This window comes from Macaca nemestrina, chromosome 13 (assembly GCF_043159975.1).
Source record: "Macaca nemestrina isolate mMacNem1 chromosome 13, mMacNem.hap1, whole genome shotgun sequence".
Taxonomy (NCBI): Eukaryota; Metazoa; Chordata; class Mammalia; order Primates; family Cercopithecidae; genus Macaca; species Macaca nemestrina.
This window is the reverse complement of record NC_092137.1, coordinates 107,220,516-107,235,582: the sequence shown is the minus strand read 5'-3', so window position 1 is coordinate 107,235,582 and position 15,067 is coordinate 107,220,516. Positions and strand designations below refer to the sequence as shown.

The 15,067-nt window shown below is 49.8% G+C and overlaps 2 protein-coding genes and 1 long non-coding RNA gene across 7 annotated transcripts in view; 2 read left to right on the top strand and 1 right to left on the bottom strand.

The window, feature by feature from the left end:
* Positions 1-1,180: 1,180 nt before the first annotated feature.
* Positions 1,181-13,828, bottom strand: LOC139357932 (uncharacterized). Its single transcript, XM_071077124.1, has 2 exons — positions 12,700-13,828; positions 1,181-7,580 (listed from the first exon to the last, which is right to left on the bottom strand). Exons 1-2 carry the CDS (start codon positions 13,218-13,220, stop codon positions 7,466-7,468), a joined length of 636 nt encoding a protein of 211 aa, XP_070933225.1. The 5' UTR covers positions 13,221-13,828; the 3' UTR covers positions 1,181-7,465.
* On the top strand, positions 7,569-10,485 carry LOC105471816 (uncharacterized). The gene is made up of 2 exons (XR_981363.3): positions 7,569-8,576; positions 9,590-10,485. It is a non-coding gene; the product is annotated as an uncharacterized lncRNA (long non-coding RNA).
* Positions 13,829-14,500: 672 nt separating the features above from the next.
* The window catches only part of LOC105471817 (BCL2 like 11), a 45,142-nt gene continuing 44,575 nt past the window's right edge, over positions 14,501-15,067 (top strand). For 2 of the 5 annotated variants that reach the window (XR_981364.2, XM_011724562.2), the window contains exon 1: positions 14,513-14,848. Coding sequence is in view for 3 of the 5 variants with exons in the window: in XM_011724562.2 (XP_011722864.1) it covers positions 14,580-14,848 (269 nt within the window). In the remaining 2 variants the exon portion in view is untranslated. Of the gene's footprint in view, positions 14,849-15,067 lie in introns of all 5 variants that reach the window. The other 3 variants (XR_011612006.1, XM_011724564.2, XM_011724561.2) reach the window with 3 other exon arrangements.

Genomic DNA, 15,067 nt, shown 5'->3' with positions numbered 1-15,067 from the left:
CTTCCAGCAGCAATACTTACTTGACTTTACGTAGAGAACCCTTTCTAATCTTTGCTGGCTTGAGAACCATTCAATCTTGAATTCAAGTCTAAGCCAGGAATTTTCCTAGGGGAAGAGTTGACCTTTCTATGGCAAAATTAGGAAAACAAAATGTATCGGGTTTTTCATAATGCAAGATAAGTTTTCATTAAGAGATTATATTATTATATTCTCCCTATATTTTAGGTGCTGAAAGTTACCCTTTAAATAAAATAATAATCATAGACAGTTATTTTTTGTTATCCTTATTTGACAAAAGAGAAAAGTTGGCAATTTCATGTTGGTTCCCCCCAAATTGCTTTGCTTCCCTTTATTTTTCTTTTAATTTTAAAATTGGAGGTCTATTTATATACATTGAAGTGTGTATATATATATTTTTTGAGACGGAGTTTCACTCTTGCTGCCCAGGCTGGAGTGCAATGGCACGATCTCGGCTCACGTCAACCTCTGCCTCCCAGGTTCAAGCAATTCTCCTGCCTCAGCCTCCCAAGTAGTGGGGATTACAGGCATGTGCCACCGCGCCTGGCTAATTTTTGTATTTTAGTAGAGATGGGGTTTCTCCATATTGGCCAGGCTGGTCTAGAACTCCTGACCTCAGGTGATACCGCCCGCCTTGGCCTCCCAAAGTGCTGGGATCACAGGCGTAAGCCACCACACCCGGCCGAAGTGCACAAACCTTAATGGTGCAGTTCAGCGAGTTTTGACAAATAGCAGGCTGTATAATGTAGATCTCAGTCACGTTACAGAAAGTGCCCATCACCCAATAAATTTATCTCAGACACTTTTCCATCAATTCCTCACCCTGACCCCTGAGTTTCTAACCTTATTATAAGAGCTCAGTTTGCCTGCTCCAGGGCTTCATAGGAATGGAAGCAGATAGATGTATGTTTCTTTTGCTCAGTATAATGTTTCTGAGATATTTGATGATTCATTCCTTTCTTAAATTAATTTATTTATTTTTGCTGAGCAGTATTTCATTGTATAGGCCCAGCCCCTCTCTCATCCCAAACGCTCATTTCTCTAGAACTCACCTAATCAGAGTCTCTAGGAACTGGCCTTGCTACCTCCAGCTGACCTCAGCTACATCATTCCATAGGTATTAAGGTGCAGTGTTACTTACACTCATCTGTGGGAAGAAAAAATAACTGAAGACTTAAGACTCACTTCTCTTTTCTTTCATTAACACAGTTTGTATTGAAAAAAAATGTTTATTCTCCTGTTAATGGACATTTAAGGTGTTTATGGACTGATGTTATGAATAAGATTGCCAGGAATATTTTTGTGGAAGATGTTTTATTATATAAAATTTAGAAACATTTCAACCATTATATCTTCAAGTATTTTATGTCTCATTCTTTCTGACTTCTGAGATTCCAATGGCATGTATGTTAGATTGCCAATATATTCCCACACGGTACTGATGACCTGTTCAGTTTTTTTCTCTTTGCCTCATTTGGAATAGTTTCCATGAGTCTGTTTTCAAGATTATTGATTTTTGTTCCTCAGTACTCACTCTGCTGTTAAACTCATCAGTGAATTTTTATCTCAATTATCCCATTTTTCAGATCTAGAATTTTCCTTTCATTCTTTCTTGGGAGTTACATTTATCTCATAAAATATCCGATGTTAATCAATTACATCCATTTTTCTCCTTCCAATTTTTTTTTTTCTTTTTGAGACAGCGTCTCGCTCTTTCACGCAGGCTGGAGTACAGTGGCATGATCTTGGCTCACTGCAACTTCTGCCTCCCAGATTCAAGCAATTCTTGTATCTCAGCCTCCCAAGTAGCTGGGATTACAGACATGCACCACTATGCCTGGCTAATTTTTATATTTTTAGTAGAGACAGGGTTTCACTATGTTGGCCAGGCTGGTCTCGAACTCCCGGCTTCAAGCAATCCACCTGCCTCAGCTTCCCAAAGTGCTGGAATTACAAGCATGAGCCACCGTCCCTGGCCTTCTCCTTGTAAATTCTTGAACACATTTATAACAGTTTTTTTAAATCTTTGTTAATTCCAGTAACTGGTCATCTCTAAGTCTGCTTTCACTGATTGTGCTTTCTTTAGATTTGGGGTCACATTTTCCTGCTGCTTTGCGGCCTAATAACTTATTATTGTACTTCAAACATTGTCTATAACAGATTTTACTTTCTTTTGTTTATTTTCCTTTCTTTTGTCTGGTGGTTAGGGTCAGGGACTGGCCATTAAGATTCCTCCTAGAGTCAGGTTGAGCAGAAGCTGCTTTACTTTGAGTTCACTGTGCTTAGTCCACCCACCCCACCACACTACCCTTTTTATTCTTTCAGAGTTTGAGCTGTGAAAATGGTGAACTACAGTTTCAGATATCTTTGCTTCACCTTTGGGTTGAACTCCAGCGCAGCTCCAAAGTCTATGTACCACAAGGATGCATGGGACCATGCAAATTTCCTCTGCTTTTCAGCTTCCATGAGCTGCTGCTTTCCTAGCAAAATTCTGGGTTGAGGGTAAAGAATCGCTAGGCCAAGTGTTTGTTTTTCTGCTAGAAGTTCTTCACAATTCCAGTCCATCTGGCTATTTTTCTCATCCCTTCAAAGCGTCTCCATCTCTGTTAGGCCCATTCTTCTGTCCACCTGTCCCCAAAACCGGCACCTACCCCATATGTGGAAGCTTTTGTGGATGTTGGCTTACCGAGAAAGAGCTCATCTCTCTGAAATCACTTCATTAATGTTACTTTCTTATGTATAGTGTTTTTCAGTAGCCCCATAAAACATCTGATTTTTACTTTGTTCAGATTCTTCAGTTTGTAACCATGGAGCAAAATTCTCTTGAATCTATCTACATTTTAACTAGGAGGCCTCCCAGTTGCTTTTCAGATCATTTGGGACAATGAAGTTGAATATTCCAGGACCCACTTACACAGAATTTCTCCATAATAACTTTGGACTCTTATTGTATTTTTAGTTTTGGCAGTTTGTGGGGATTTTGCCTCTTGAAAATTTTTGACTGAAGATTATTCCTTCTTGGGTGTGTTTACATTTCTTTGGGTATGTACTTACAAGACTAAACTATGAGTTGATTAAGATTTTTTGTTTGTTTGTTTTTCTGAGACAGGATCTCACTCTGTCACCCAGGTTGGAGTGCAGTGGCATGATCTTGGCTTACTGCAACCTCCACCTCCTGGGCTCAAGCAATCCTCCTGCTTCAGCCTCCCGAGTAGCTGGGACTATAGGCATGAGCCACCACTCCTGGCTAATTTTTGTATTTTTTGTAGAGATGGGGTTTCACCACGTTGCCCAGACTTGTCTTGAACTCCTGAGCTCAAGCAATCCACCCTTCTCGGCCTCCCAAAATGCTGAAATTACAGGCATGAGCCACTGTGATGCCATATTTTTCATATGAGAAGTGTGCAGCTAATACTCTAGCTTTATTATAACTACCTAATTGAATATTCTTTCTTGTTTCATGTAAATGCCTTTGTCGTAGAAAATGCTACTACGAGCAGCATTGTGGTTACTTTAATTCCATTGCCAAAACTTTTATATGGTTTCCTGTATTCTAAAGGGAAAGGTATATGCACTTGTCTTCTTTTTAAACTTTTCTTCTTATGAATCAGTAGCAGTATGAATAAATGTCAGAAGTTCTTATTAAGTGGTTAATGTTGATGCCTCTGTCTTAGCATTCTTGTTTTAGGTAATGATGATTAAGCAAACTTTGTCATGGAAATGCCAGAGTTAGAAAGAAATTGTATTTATTACTAATTAGAGAACCCATGATAATAACAATAATATTTATAAATAATCAACCTGTGCCAAGTTCACTAAATCCTTCCATCTTAGAGATAAGGAAGGTAGTATGGCTTGGAAGTGGCAATGCCAGAGTTCAAAGCCCTTTTTCTCTACCGAAGTGGACATTGTCAATAATACTTAGTAAACAGCCACATTGTGCACTCTTTAGTTGAAGAAAATTGCAATAGAAAGGACATTTTAAAGGTAAATTTTCTTCAAGTTTAATTATTTAGTGAGGCTAAACAAAAGTGATTTTGTTGTTGCTTGGTAAGAAAGGCAATTTCTCTATTCTAACATTTCAGATTATGCTACATATTGTTTATCAACTGAAGAACAAATCAACATAAAATATAATTTAAATTGATTCAGAGAAAATATTAAGCTGGAGTCCTGATTATTTAATAGACCCGTAGAATGTCATTTTATGCTAAAGAAACTTGGTTGCAGAGAAAACCAATAAGAATGTATGTGTTCCCGGGACCAGGAGACCCAGCAGGCTAAGGTCTGACCCTCCCTGGAGGAGCCAGCCAGTGGGCAATGAAAACAGGAATGGAGTTCCCCTTTCTAGTAGTTGTTGGGTAAATTGAGAGAAGTAGAATCACAGCACACGCTGTGAGATTATGCCTCGTGTGAGTGTTTCAGGTTTATTTTTCTCTCATTGACTGCTTAGTCAGGCATAAGGACTAAGATGGGAAACTAGCTGTCACAGACCTACCATCTTATCCTTTACAGAATGTTTGTCTAAAGGGAAAGCAATTCTTCAGGATAAGTGAGTGAGGAGGAGATAAGTCAGGCCAAGGCCTCTGCATTCAGCGAGTTTGGAAGTCTGCAAAAAGTGAGAATAGGTGCAGGTTAACTACTTGATTGTGCCCATTTTCACCAGTCACGATTTGCCAGTCCATGTGCTGCTCTTTTGAAGGCACCTGAATTGTGTTTGACTTAAGGTGGTGATCCAAAGGAGCAGGGAGGGCCTATTGACCAGTGTGGAAGAGCACTCCCAATTTACTGAAGGAGAATCTGCAGAACAGAGTTGAAGCCTTGTCCTTCTGAAGGAAAAGGTCTTTCCAGGTCATCAAGTTGGTCTTTTCACATGGTAGCTGGCTCTGAAGCCGATATCTTTGGCGCCTTCCTCTGGTGGCAACCTCATAGAGTGCTCCTGGGCCCCATTACTGCCTTGGTCCTCTCAGAGAATCTGAGCCAGTGTGGCTGGGCAGATCCATGTTCTCCACACTAGGCACACACACAATACAGATTCTGACTGAGGAAGAACGTCAAGGATCACACGTCTGCCACAGTAGTGGAGGCATTTCCTCAGTGCAGCACCCCATATCCTCCAGCAACTGGAAGCAGTGAGGCAATGGGGGAAAAGATGGAGGCAAAAGGGTAGACAAGGCTTTAGAAAAAAAAAAAGCCCTGGATTAAAAGTCTAGTTGCATCAGTTACAAGGTATGTGACAATTTAAGCCTTGGTTTTCTCATCTGTAAAACGGGTTGATACCTGATAGAGCTGTTATGAGTACCGAATAAGACAGTGAACATAAAGCCCTCCTCTGTAATCTGGCACACAGTAGGTGTCCAGGAAATGTCAGCATGGGGTAGAACACAGAAGACCTTGGTTGCATATGTAAAGTGCCATATGTTGCTACATAACACTGTTATAAAGATGCTGGAGATACAGCAGACTGACAAGTCAAAGACAGCTAAGTAGCTCCCTTCTGTACCTCATTGCCTTTACCTGCCTGGCCCTCCGGGATGGAATGTGGAAAGCACAGATACTGCACAGCAGAGATGGATCCTTGGCAAAGGCTGGAGTAACAAGCTATGAATTGTTGATTGGGGACTACGGTTGGACGGGACAAGCCTGGAATAAAGGTGGCCAGAGGCACCTGCCAGAATGCCAGTTGTGTGTCACAGCAGAAGCAAAGGTGATAAATGACAGCCACAAGTAGCACAGAACCTCATTTTACCAACAACTTTAATCTTATTCCCTCATCACATCTTTTAGATTAAAAGATGTTTTTTGATTAAGGTTCCCCTTCCTGTAAAGTTTCTAGCTCAACATCTAGTTAACCTAAAATGAAGTCAACTGAAAAATAATGGACAGGAAATTACATTAATGGCTCGCCAATATCTAACAATCCCTTAGAAAGTAAGAGTTGGCTGCATAGAGATTCTTTTTGGAAAGGAGGTGGAATTGATGTCTTATAGCAAGTTTATTTGTTGTTTTGCTTAGTCAGGTTAAAAGTTTCTATTTCTGTGCATTAACCAGTGATTATGATGGATACTAATTCTGTAGGCAGGCAGCCTGGACAGTTATTTGGCTAGTCTTACCTAGGATCACTCCTGTGGCTGCAGTCATCTGAGTTCTACAGGACTAGGATGTCCAAGATGGCCTCTCTCCCATATCTGGCAGTGGGTGCTGGCTGTTGGCCAAGGCACCTTGGTCCATCTCTACATGGCCCTTTGTCCTCCAGCAGGCTAGACTGGGCTTCTGCACAGCAGGTATTCTCAGGGTTATAGGAGAGTGATAATGGGGGGTTCAAAGCTTCTTAAGGCCTAAGCTCTGGAAATCACACAGTGACATGTTCCCCATATTCTACTGGCAAAGCAAGTCATAACTCATCCAAGATTAAAGGGATGGAGAAAAAGACTCTACCAAGGTAGCCAGATAAGAAAGGGGCTAATGAAGAGACATTTCAAACTGGGGTAAAGGATTTTTCACATAAAACAGCATGTGGTCATCTTATGCTGAGAACAGGGGTGAGGCATATTTGGAAGAGGCAGGAAAACCTTCTGCATGGGGTCCTAGGAATAGCTGGGGCTTTCCTGCAAGTGCACTCGGCACTTCCCACCTTGAACATCTATTGTAGGACTAACACCATGCCATGCTGGGAAAATATGGTTTGTTCAGAGGACTGCAAAGCTTAGTCACTGCCCATCCTTGCCATCCTACTCTCCCACCTGAAATAAGGAAACTATAGGGAGAGTCAAAAAGCAGAAAAATAAATTGAGTACTGCAACTAGATGGAGGTGGGAAGCCAAACTGATGTTACGATTTTTCCCTCACTCCCAAATATACATATTAATATAGTCAAACACAGTATCATCCCTTGAGGGCTGAGTGCTTCTGCTTTCTTTAAAGCAGATATTCTCAAATTCCACTCACTGGCTATTCCCAGTGGATTGTATGTTCTTATTGCTTGTAGAGCAATAGTGCCCATGTTTAGGTTTGACCTTAAAAATTTTTTTTTGCAACAACCTATAACTTGTTCATGCTCTTTTATTTTTAAAGTACACCTATTCATTTCTTTTTCAAAAGCTGGTGAATTTTCTTTGTAAAGATATGGGTGAGCTTGAAGTACTTTGTCTAGCATAAATGGGTCATAAACTGGAAGGGCACAGGACTCCTACAGTATGTGCAACTTTTATGCTTATAGTATGGAAGCATGTTTGGTAACAAAACTAAACTTTAATAATACACTGCTTAGCCCCCTATAAAAATACTCCCTGGTAATAAAAATACTGTAACTGTGTAATAATCAATGCTATATTATCTACTCAAGTTCATTTTGTATTAAAGAGATCATATATTTTTTAAAGTTTTTAAAATACCTCAACAGCTTCATGATGTGAGACCTGTTCCTGCAGTGTGTACCATTAAACCTCTAAAGTCCAGAATTGTACCTTACACTGGGTAGGAATCCAGCACACACTTTGTGAGTGAAAGGATGGTAGTTATTATTATCATCTTGACAGCCAGGAACAGAGGTTGGTGGGTATCTGGAATCAGAATCAAACAATAACTAACAGGAATGATGCTGCATCCATCCATCGAGACAATAATCATTCTGGGGTTTCTGTTGCAGTCTATGAAGAATGGAGAAGGCTAAAGTATTTTAGACTGCCCCAGAACTTTAGATTTAGAAAGAATCTTGGCGGTCAACTCCTCTTCACAGCCAGTTCATTGTTCCTCTCTAGGGTGCCATTGGAGAGGACACTCCCTGAACACTTATGAGTCAAGAAACCCTCCTTTTCACCAGCCACTGGGTTCCTTTTTATTTTTAAAAAGTTTTCTTTATATTGAAATCTGCCTCCTTTAATTCCTACTTCTGGTCCTAAGTTCTGTATTTGGCATTAGATAGACAAAACCCATATTCTATTTTACACTCATTCAAATCATTGTATTTCCCCCACCGGTGAATATATTACCAAAGTTGGTTGAGTTTCATAATGCAAGCCCAAAGGGAAAATTATCTTGAATAATCATATGACAATATGTGGAAACTTTAGGGGCTGTGTACGCCACCTCATGGTTTTGAACTGTGTGGTTAAAGACATTGAGAGTTGACAGATTAGTCAGGGATTTGTCAAGAGTATTAATTACAAACTTTGAAATCTTGGTCAGTGAAAGTTCATTTTAGTGCATCTTGAAAATATGATCAAAGGTCTTTTCAGTACTGATTTGATGATGCTTAACCACAGTGTGTGAAGAATGAAGTTTTTCATTAGAAATTACTGATGTAATAATAGAGCACATTTTCAGGGAAGATGTATTGTTGGACTATTACAATTCATGCTCTTTCCCCACCATATCCCTACCTTCTATTTGTCCCCCATCCCCTATTTCCACCACCTTCCTTCTTGGGACCTCACTGAAAACCTGAAATGCTCTGAAAACCTGAAATGGCATTTTGGACTGCTGCAAAGGAAACTGATCTTAACAACATCAGTGCGGCTCAGAGATGACCACCCTGTGAGGGCAAAGGCGGGGCTGGTGTAAGTGATGTTGTTAAACCTGTAAAAATAAGCCATGAAAACCTAGGGATTTACTGTGATATGGGGAGTGAAACAAATTTGCCACTGGCTGAAAACTTGAAAAATGGAGTACAATGTGTAGTAGATTAGAAGAAAGGAAAGCTGTCCGTCTGCCCTTGTGTAGTTTTAGAAAAACAATCTTATTATTTTGGTAGCTATGTTTCCTGAAAAAAAAAAAAAAAAAAAAAAAACACTGGCACCTAAGCCATGGAAAATGAAATAAAAATACACCAGTGCAGCTTCCAAACCACTGGCTTACATCTCCCTCTCCTATCCGCTGGGAATGTCTTATCCCTGCCTTCCAGTGGCTGCCAGAACCACCAAGGGCATCCGCGGCGTTCCTTGGCATTGGTGTTAACAGCAGATGGATTTTCCGCAGCAGGCAGGTGGAAGATGGCTAGCATTGGTCCGCCGTCTCACTGTACTGAATTTCAAGAATCATGGCCTACTGCCAGCCAGGTCCGAAGGCGCTAGTCTGGGGAGACTGGAGCAGGTCTCTACTGGTTCACCTGTTCTGAGACTCTTCCTGTTCAGTTGCCTCTGCGCGCCAGAGGGTGGCACCCCAGGCACTCCAGAGGTGGAGAGGTGGGGACGGCAGAGGAGGAAAAGAGAGAGGAGCGGAGGGAAGGACTAGGGAGGGAAGGACCAAGGAGGGAACATTAATAAATTCTCAGACCTTGGTCTCGAGTTCCCGGCTAATTTGGGGGCAAAGCCGCCCCCACGTCCACGCCCACCCCCTTACAGAAAAAGCCTGGGTTTCCACTAGGCTAGGTGTCAGAGTTGGGAATGTCTAAAATAAAAAAGGCTTCCGAGGGTTATTCATGGCCAACAGTTTCCACAGGAGAATCCAAAGGGAAACTAGTTTCCGGGGCCGCTGTGTGTGCGGGTGCTTGGGGGTGGGCGGAAAGCCGCTGGCACTAACGGCTTGTAAGTGTGCCAACATCTGACCTGTCCCATTGTGTCGTGTTTTGCAGTTGCTGGATGTGTGCGACTCGGTGAAGGATGATGCCCTGAGGGTGATCCCCGCCTTTAACATTCCACACACCAACCTCCACGCACCAATCGCCGGAATCTCCAACCCGCGGTTCGCGTGGGCTTTCTACCCTGCACCGCTGCCAGCCGCTGCCACGGGAAGGGGCGCGCTCCCAGCGGCCCAAGCTGGGAGCCAAGCTCTAACGGGTGTGGCGGGAAGTGTGGTGACCCGCCTGCAGCTGCCACGACGCTCGCTCCACTGACGCCCGGAGCTGTGGCCGAGGCCGGGGGGATTTTGGTGGCAAAGCGAAGGTCCCGCCGAGGCTGGCGAGGCGCGCCGCTGGCTGCTAGAAAACAGATCAAGACGGTCGCCTAGTGCGCTGGATCTCTGTGCCCTTTCCCTGAAACCCAGCCTGGCCTGACTGCAACCTCTCCCAACTTCTGTGCCCGATCCCCTAGACAATCAGGGTGGGCTCCCCGCTGCGAGCGCGCCCCACAGCCGGGTGCCGCCAAAGGTCTCCTGCTGTTAGCGATGACTCACATTCCCAGTGATTTAGAAAAACTGTGGTGCCGAGTGAAAGAAAAAAAAAAAAAAACACTCTTAGACAAAAGAAAAAAGCTCCACTCTTTCCGTGAGCGGGCAAAAAGGTTCGGTTCAGCAAGTGATGCTTTTTCAGTGAATCAGACGCTCTGGGGCTCTGTAAGGAAACGCACGGACTGGGAGAAGGAAATGAGAGCCTAGAGTTTTGCTCTCGGCAAAACAAGAACTCGGCATGTCCTTCCAGGCCGGCGGTTTCCGTACAGCAAGACAAGGCGCGGAAAACATTTTTACCATCTGACGCTGTAATCTGTCCTTTAGAAGAGCATAGGTGAAAAGTTTAATAAAGAAATTAAGCGATGTGGAAGTCATTCTCGCTGCTTGCAGACGGCGGGGAGGCGGGCCTGGGCAATTTCGGAACTAGGCGAGACGACGGCACCGCCTGTGGTCCCGGGCAAGGGCCATGGATTTCCCATTTCTCAGATCCCAGCTGCCCGACTTCATTCTTGTTTCTTTCAGTCCAAATCATCCTCCCTTCTCCCTCCCTCCACGTCTCTTGGCACCGCTCTGCCCGCGTCCACTGCGAGGGAGGTGACCTAAAACCCATGGGCCCGTCTCTGCGTTCTCTGCGCTCTGGCCCAGTTCCGGGAGGACCTCCCGACGCCGCGGGAGAAGGCTGCAAGGGCTCGAGGCCCCCGACGCGGCCTGGGTCTCGGGGGACATATGAACCAGCCACCTCTGGCCAGCTTCCTTTTAGTGCCCCAAATAGGAGCACTTAGCCCGTTGCTTCCCCCCGACTCTCTTGTTTTTCAAAGTGTTCACAGGGTCGCGAGAGCGAGCGACGCGGGGGCGGCGAAGCTGCAAGGCTGCAAGGCTGCACAGGAACAGACGACAAGAAATAGGGCTTTCTTCTGCGTGGTTCTTTTCCGGTCCCTGTCTGAGTCGCCCGACCCCGCGGGGAGCGCGGAGCATTGCGGCGTTCGGCTACCTTCAGGCTCTCAGCCCAAACGGCAGGTCGCGTTGCTTCTCCCCAGTTGCGACGCCGGACGGCCGAAGAGCAAAGTTCGCCCGCAGTAGGAACTTCGAGGCCCCGTTAGGACAGATCTCTGGCCTCCGAGTCTACTTAGCCGTGTCCACGCCCGTGCCTTTTCCCTCTTGCAGCGAAATAACTGGGCGGGGCCCGACTCGCGTCCTCCAGCGACTCCGGGAACCCAAGGCCTCCTGCACCTCGCTCAGAATTCACCCGAAAATGCGCTGAGACTTTGGCCTGAGGTTGTGCTGTGTCCCACTGACGTTACAGAAGCGCTTATGAATTTAAAAACTGATCCAAGTGGCCGGACGGCAGGACAGCACCTCCTCACTTGCTCCTCTACAAGGCCCCTTCCTTCTCCCCGCTGGCTGCGCTGGTGGGTAGGGTGGTCCCTTTACAGAGTTTTCTTAATCCATCTAGCCTGACCTCACCTTCGGGATGCTCCATTTCCCGATCCACCTCCCACACCCCCGCTGCCGTGATCTAGAAGCCAGGGCTGGGGAACTGAGGCACGCGAGGAGCAGACAGGAGGGCCGGGGTTGGGGGCACCAGCCACGCGTTGGGAGAGCAGAGCCGGGTGCAGACTCTGAGGACTGGAGAGGCGGCGTGGAGTTTGGTCTCCTGGGAGGCAGAGAGTGTGGTGCCGCCGACTCCAAGGAGGAAAGGGAATGGCGGGGGGGGGACCGCGCGGGGAGGAGGAACAGGGTATTTTGCGCTCCCGCACCGCGTCCCGAACTCAGCCGTTCTGCCTTCACTGGCCTCATCCCGTCCAGGGACAGCTCCTACGAGGTAATCTGCGAGCCCAGCAAATCTTGGGGGTCCTAGCCGAATGTAGTGCGCAACGTTCTCTCACTTGGAGGCCGCCACTCACCTCGGTTTTTTGTGTTTGTTTTTCCTAAAAGGATTTTTTTTTTCTGAGTGCCTTTTTCATTTCCCTATTTTACCTGCTCTGCTGACATGCCTCCCGCCCTCACCCAGGCGGCGGTGAAGACGCCCACGGGGACCGCGCCTGGCCATTTTCTGGGCACGTCCTGCCCCCACGGGCTCTGTCTCTTAGGGAGACTGGGCGCGGAAGAAAAGCTGGAGAGCCCCTGCGGGGTGGCAGGAGGGGCGTGCCCGAGTCCCGCGAGAGGGTGGGGCGAGGAAGATGCGCAGCCAGCTGATCCGCGTCCCGCCCGGCGCCAGGGACCCTCAGAGCGAGGCGAGCTCAAAGACCTCGCCCCGCGCCTTCCCGATGACCGACCCAGTCCCCGCGCCTGCCCCAGAGCGGCTTAGAAACTCAGGGCACAGTGAGGGCGCAGGGCACCTCCTGAGACTTTCCACAGCGGGCCCGGCCAGCGGAGGCTGTGACCGGAGCGCCCCCTCTGTGCCGCGCACGCCGCGGCCGCCACAGGGTTGGGGGAGGTGAGCGGGAGGCCAGGGTACACTTCGGGGTGGGGGATGGGCGCGCACATGGCCGCCAGCAGGCAGAGTCACTCTGGTAAACACGCCAGGGACGGCGGCGCGCGCGGGAGGCAACCCAACGGGGCCACCCCCGCCTTTACCTGTCCGAGCCTGCACGCGCCGGCGGCCTAGGCGCCGAGGAGGCGGAGCTTGCCAGCCCGCGCGCCGGGGCGGGACCTAGCGGGGGCGGGGTCCGCAGTGATTGGGCGCAGGAGCGGGGCCGCCAGCCAGAGCTGGGCTGCAAGGCAGCGCAGGTTTCACTTCGCTCTGCGCCGCCGCCGGGTCTGCAGTTTGTTGGAGGTCTGCGTCCAGCCCGCTGCCGCCGCCGCCGCCGCCACTGCCACCAGTCGGTTCTTGCAGTCACCCTGCGAACCCTGCCACACTGCGATCGCATCATCGGGGTATTCGGTTTGCTGAGTTCCCGCCGCCACCGCCTCGGCGCCCTTCCCTTGGCCCTTGTTCCCCCAAATGTCTGACTCTGACTCTCGGACTGAAAAACGCAAGGTAAATACCTCCAAATCCCGCGGTGCGGGCCTGGCACCGATGTAAGACTAGCGCTGGAGCCCGAACGCCACCACCTACTGCCCGCTTCCCGTGCACGTGCGAGCGGAGACGCTAGCATCGGCCCCGCTTGTCGCCGGCGGGAGGTGGGGATCCATGTGGGTCGGGTTCCCTCGGGCAGGTTCTCTTTAGAGAAAGGTCGTTCGCGCGGAGCCTGCGGGCTCTTGGCCAAGTGCGGCTTGGGCCGGGATGCTTCGCGCGGGCCTGGTGAAGGGTCGCACGTCCGGGGAGGAGGAGAGGCAGCGCGTGGTTTTCGGCACCGGCCTGGGAGCTGAGGACCGGCTCGTAGTACCCGGCTTTGCGCCCAGCCGGAAAGTCTCGCCGCCGGCTCCGGCGCCCCAACGGTAGCGGCCGCGCAGTGAGAGCGTGTTTCGCGTCTTGGTTTTTTTGGGCGCGCGGGCCTGTTGCGGAGGATTTGCGGAACTGCGGTGGTGATTTAACTGACGAGACAGGGCTTTTCCTTTTACTCATTCAGGCCAAGGTTTCGGGGCCGCTGTTGCATTCGCTTTCTCAAGCGTACCTGGGGCCCCTGCTTGCTCTGCAGGAGTCTTGCGGACAGTGCCATCCACACGATCCACTGACAGCGAGAGATCTAGGTCCTTCCCTGACCACCTGGACCGCGCAGGGGACTAGCCGCGGCCAGCAGAACCTGCGCGGTCCCTGGGGCCAGGCTATCTTAGCGGCTCACGCGTGCCCGAGCACACCCGACCCGGTTCGTGGTGCAGGCTAGCGGCGCCGTGCCCTCTGGGACCTGTTGCCCCAGGGTTGGCGCTGCTGGTGGAGGGCCCGACGGACGCCAGGGCGGAGGATGTGGATTTACTCGATGGTCGCGGACGTGCGCGTCCGTGGCCAGGGGTGGCTCTTCGGCTTTGACTCGTGTCTGCGGCGCACCAGGAGAAAGAGAGAGGAAGTTGTTGGAGGAGAATAATTGCCGCAGTCAGGGCGGTGACGGCCGTTGGGGTCTGCCCCCGACGGGCCAAAACAAGGACAAGTGGCGAGAAGGACTGGGCCTGGCGATGGCCCTGCGGGTCCGGGCGCGGCGCAAGCCCTGCTTTGTCTCCAGGTGACTGGCTGTCCAGTGCGGCGTGAGCTGCTAAGGCTTGTGTCTGGAAGGAGCACAGGGATGGGCAAAGTAGTCGGGCCAGCCGGTCCCCAAATCCTCCGGCGAAGCTGCCGCCGCCGCCACGACCACTGCCCAAGCTGCGCTCGGAGGCGAGTTTGTCAACAATCGCCTCGCCTTTGGCGGCCTGACCCGTAGGCGCCGCCCCCACCGCGGCTGCCGATTGGCTGCGGCGCGGAGCGACCGCGCGCGGACCAATTGGGAGCGCGGGCACCCGGCGCCAGCGGCGCGGGGAGGTCCGCGGTGCCGGCGGCGGCGGCGGGCGCAGAGCGCAAGGGGAGGAGCGGGAGGAGGCGGAGGATGTTCCCGGCGGCTGCGGCCGGGGCAGCGCGGGCCAGAGGCGCGGCGTGCGGAGCCCTCGGCTGCCCGGCGGAGTGCGGCGGCGGGCTGGCGGGAAGGCGCGGGCTGTGCGCTGCGCCGGGTACTCTGAACCCAAGTCCAGAGCTTTGTTTCCTGCGCTGCCTTCGTGGTGACGGTCAGGGGGCGCCGGGTCGGCGAAGAGCGCGGGCCAGACGCCCCGGGGCCCGGGCGCGGGCCCGGACGCTACGCTCTGAAGGGAAGGCGCGGACGTGAGTTTCGGCTTGATTGCCTTCTGAGGGGAGGGTCTGTGGGATGAAGGGGGTGCGCACCGGTGTCGCCTAGGCTGCGGACCTAGTTGGAGACTTTGCAGGGGTTGGCTTCTTCCCCCCCCCCCCCAATTAGGGGTGTGCACCTAACGGTGCCGCTGCACCTCAGAGAAGTTCTGTCTGGTTCGGTGCGGCGCGCGGTACGGGAGCGGGAGGGAGGAA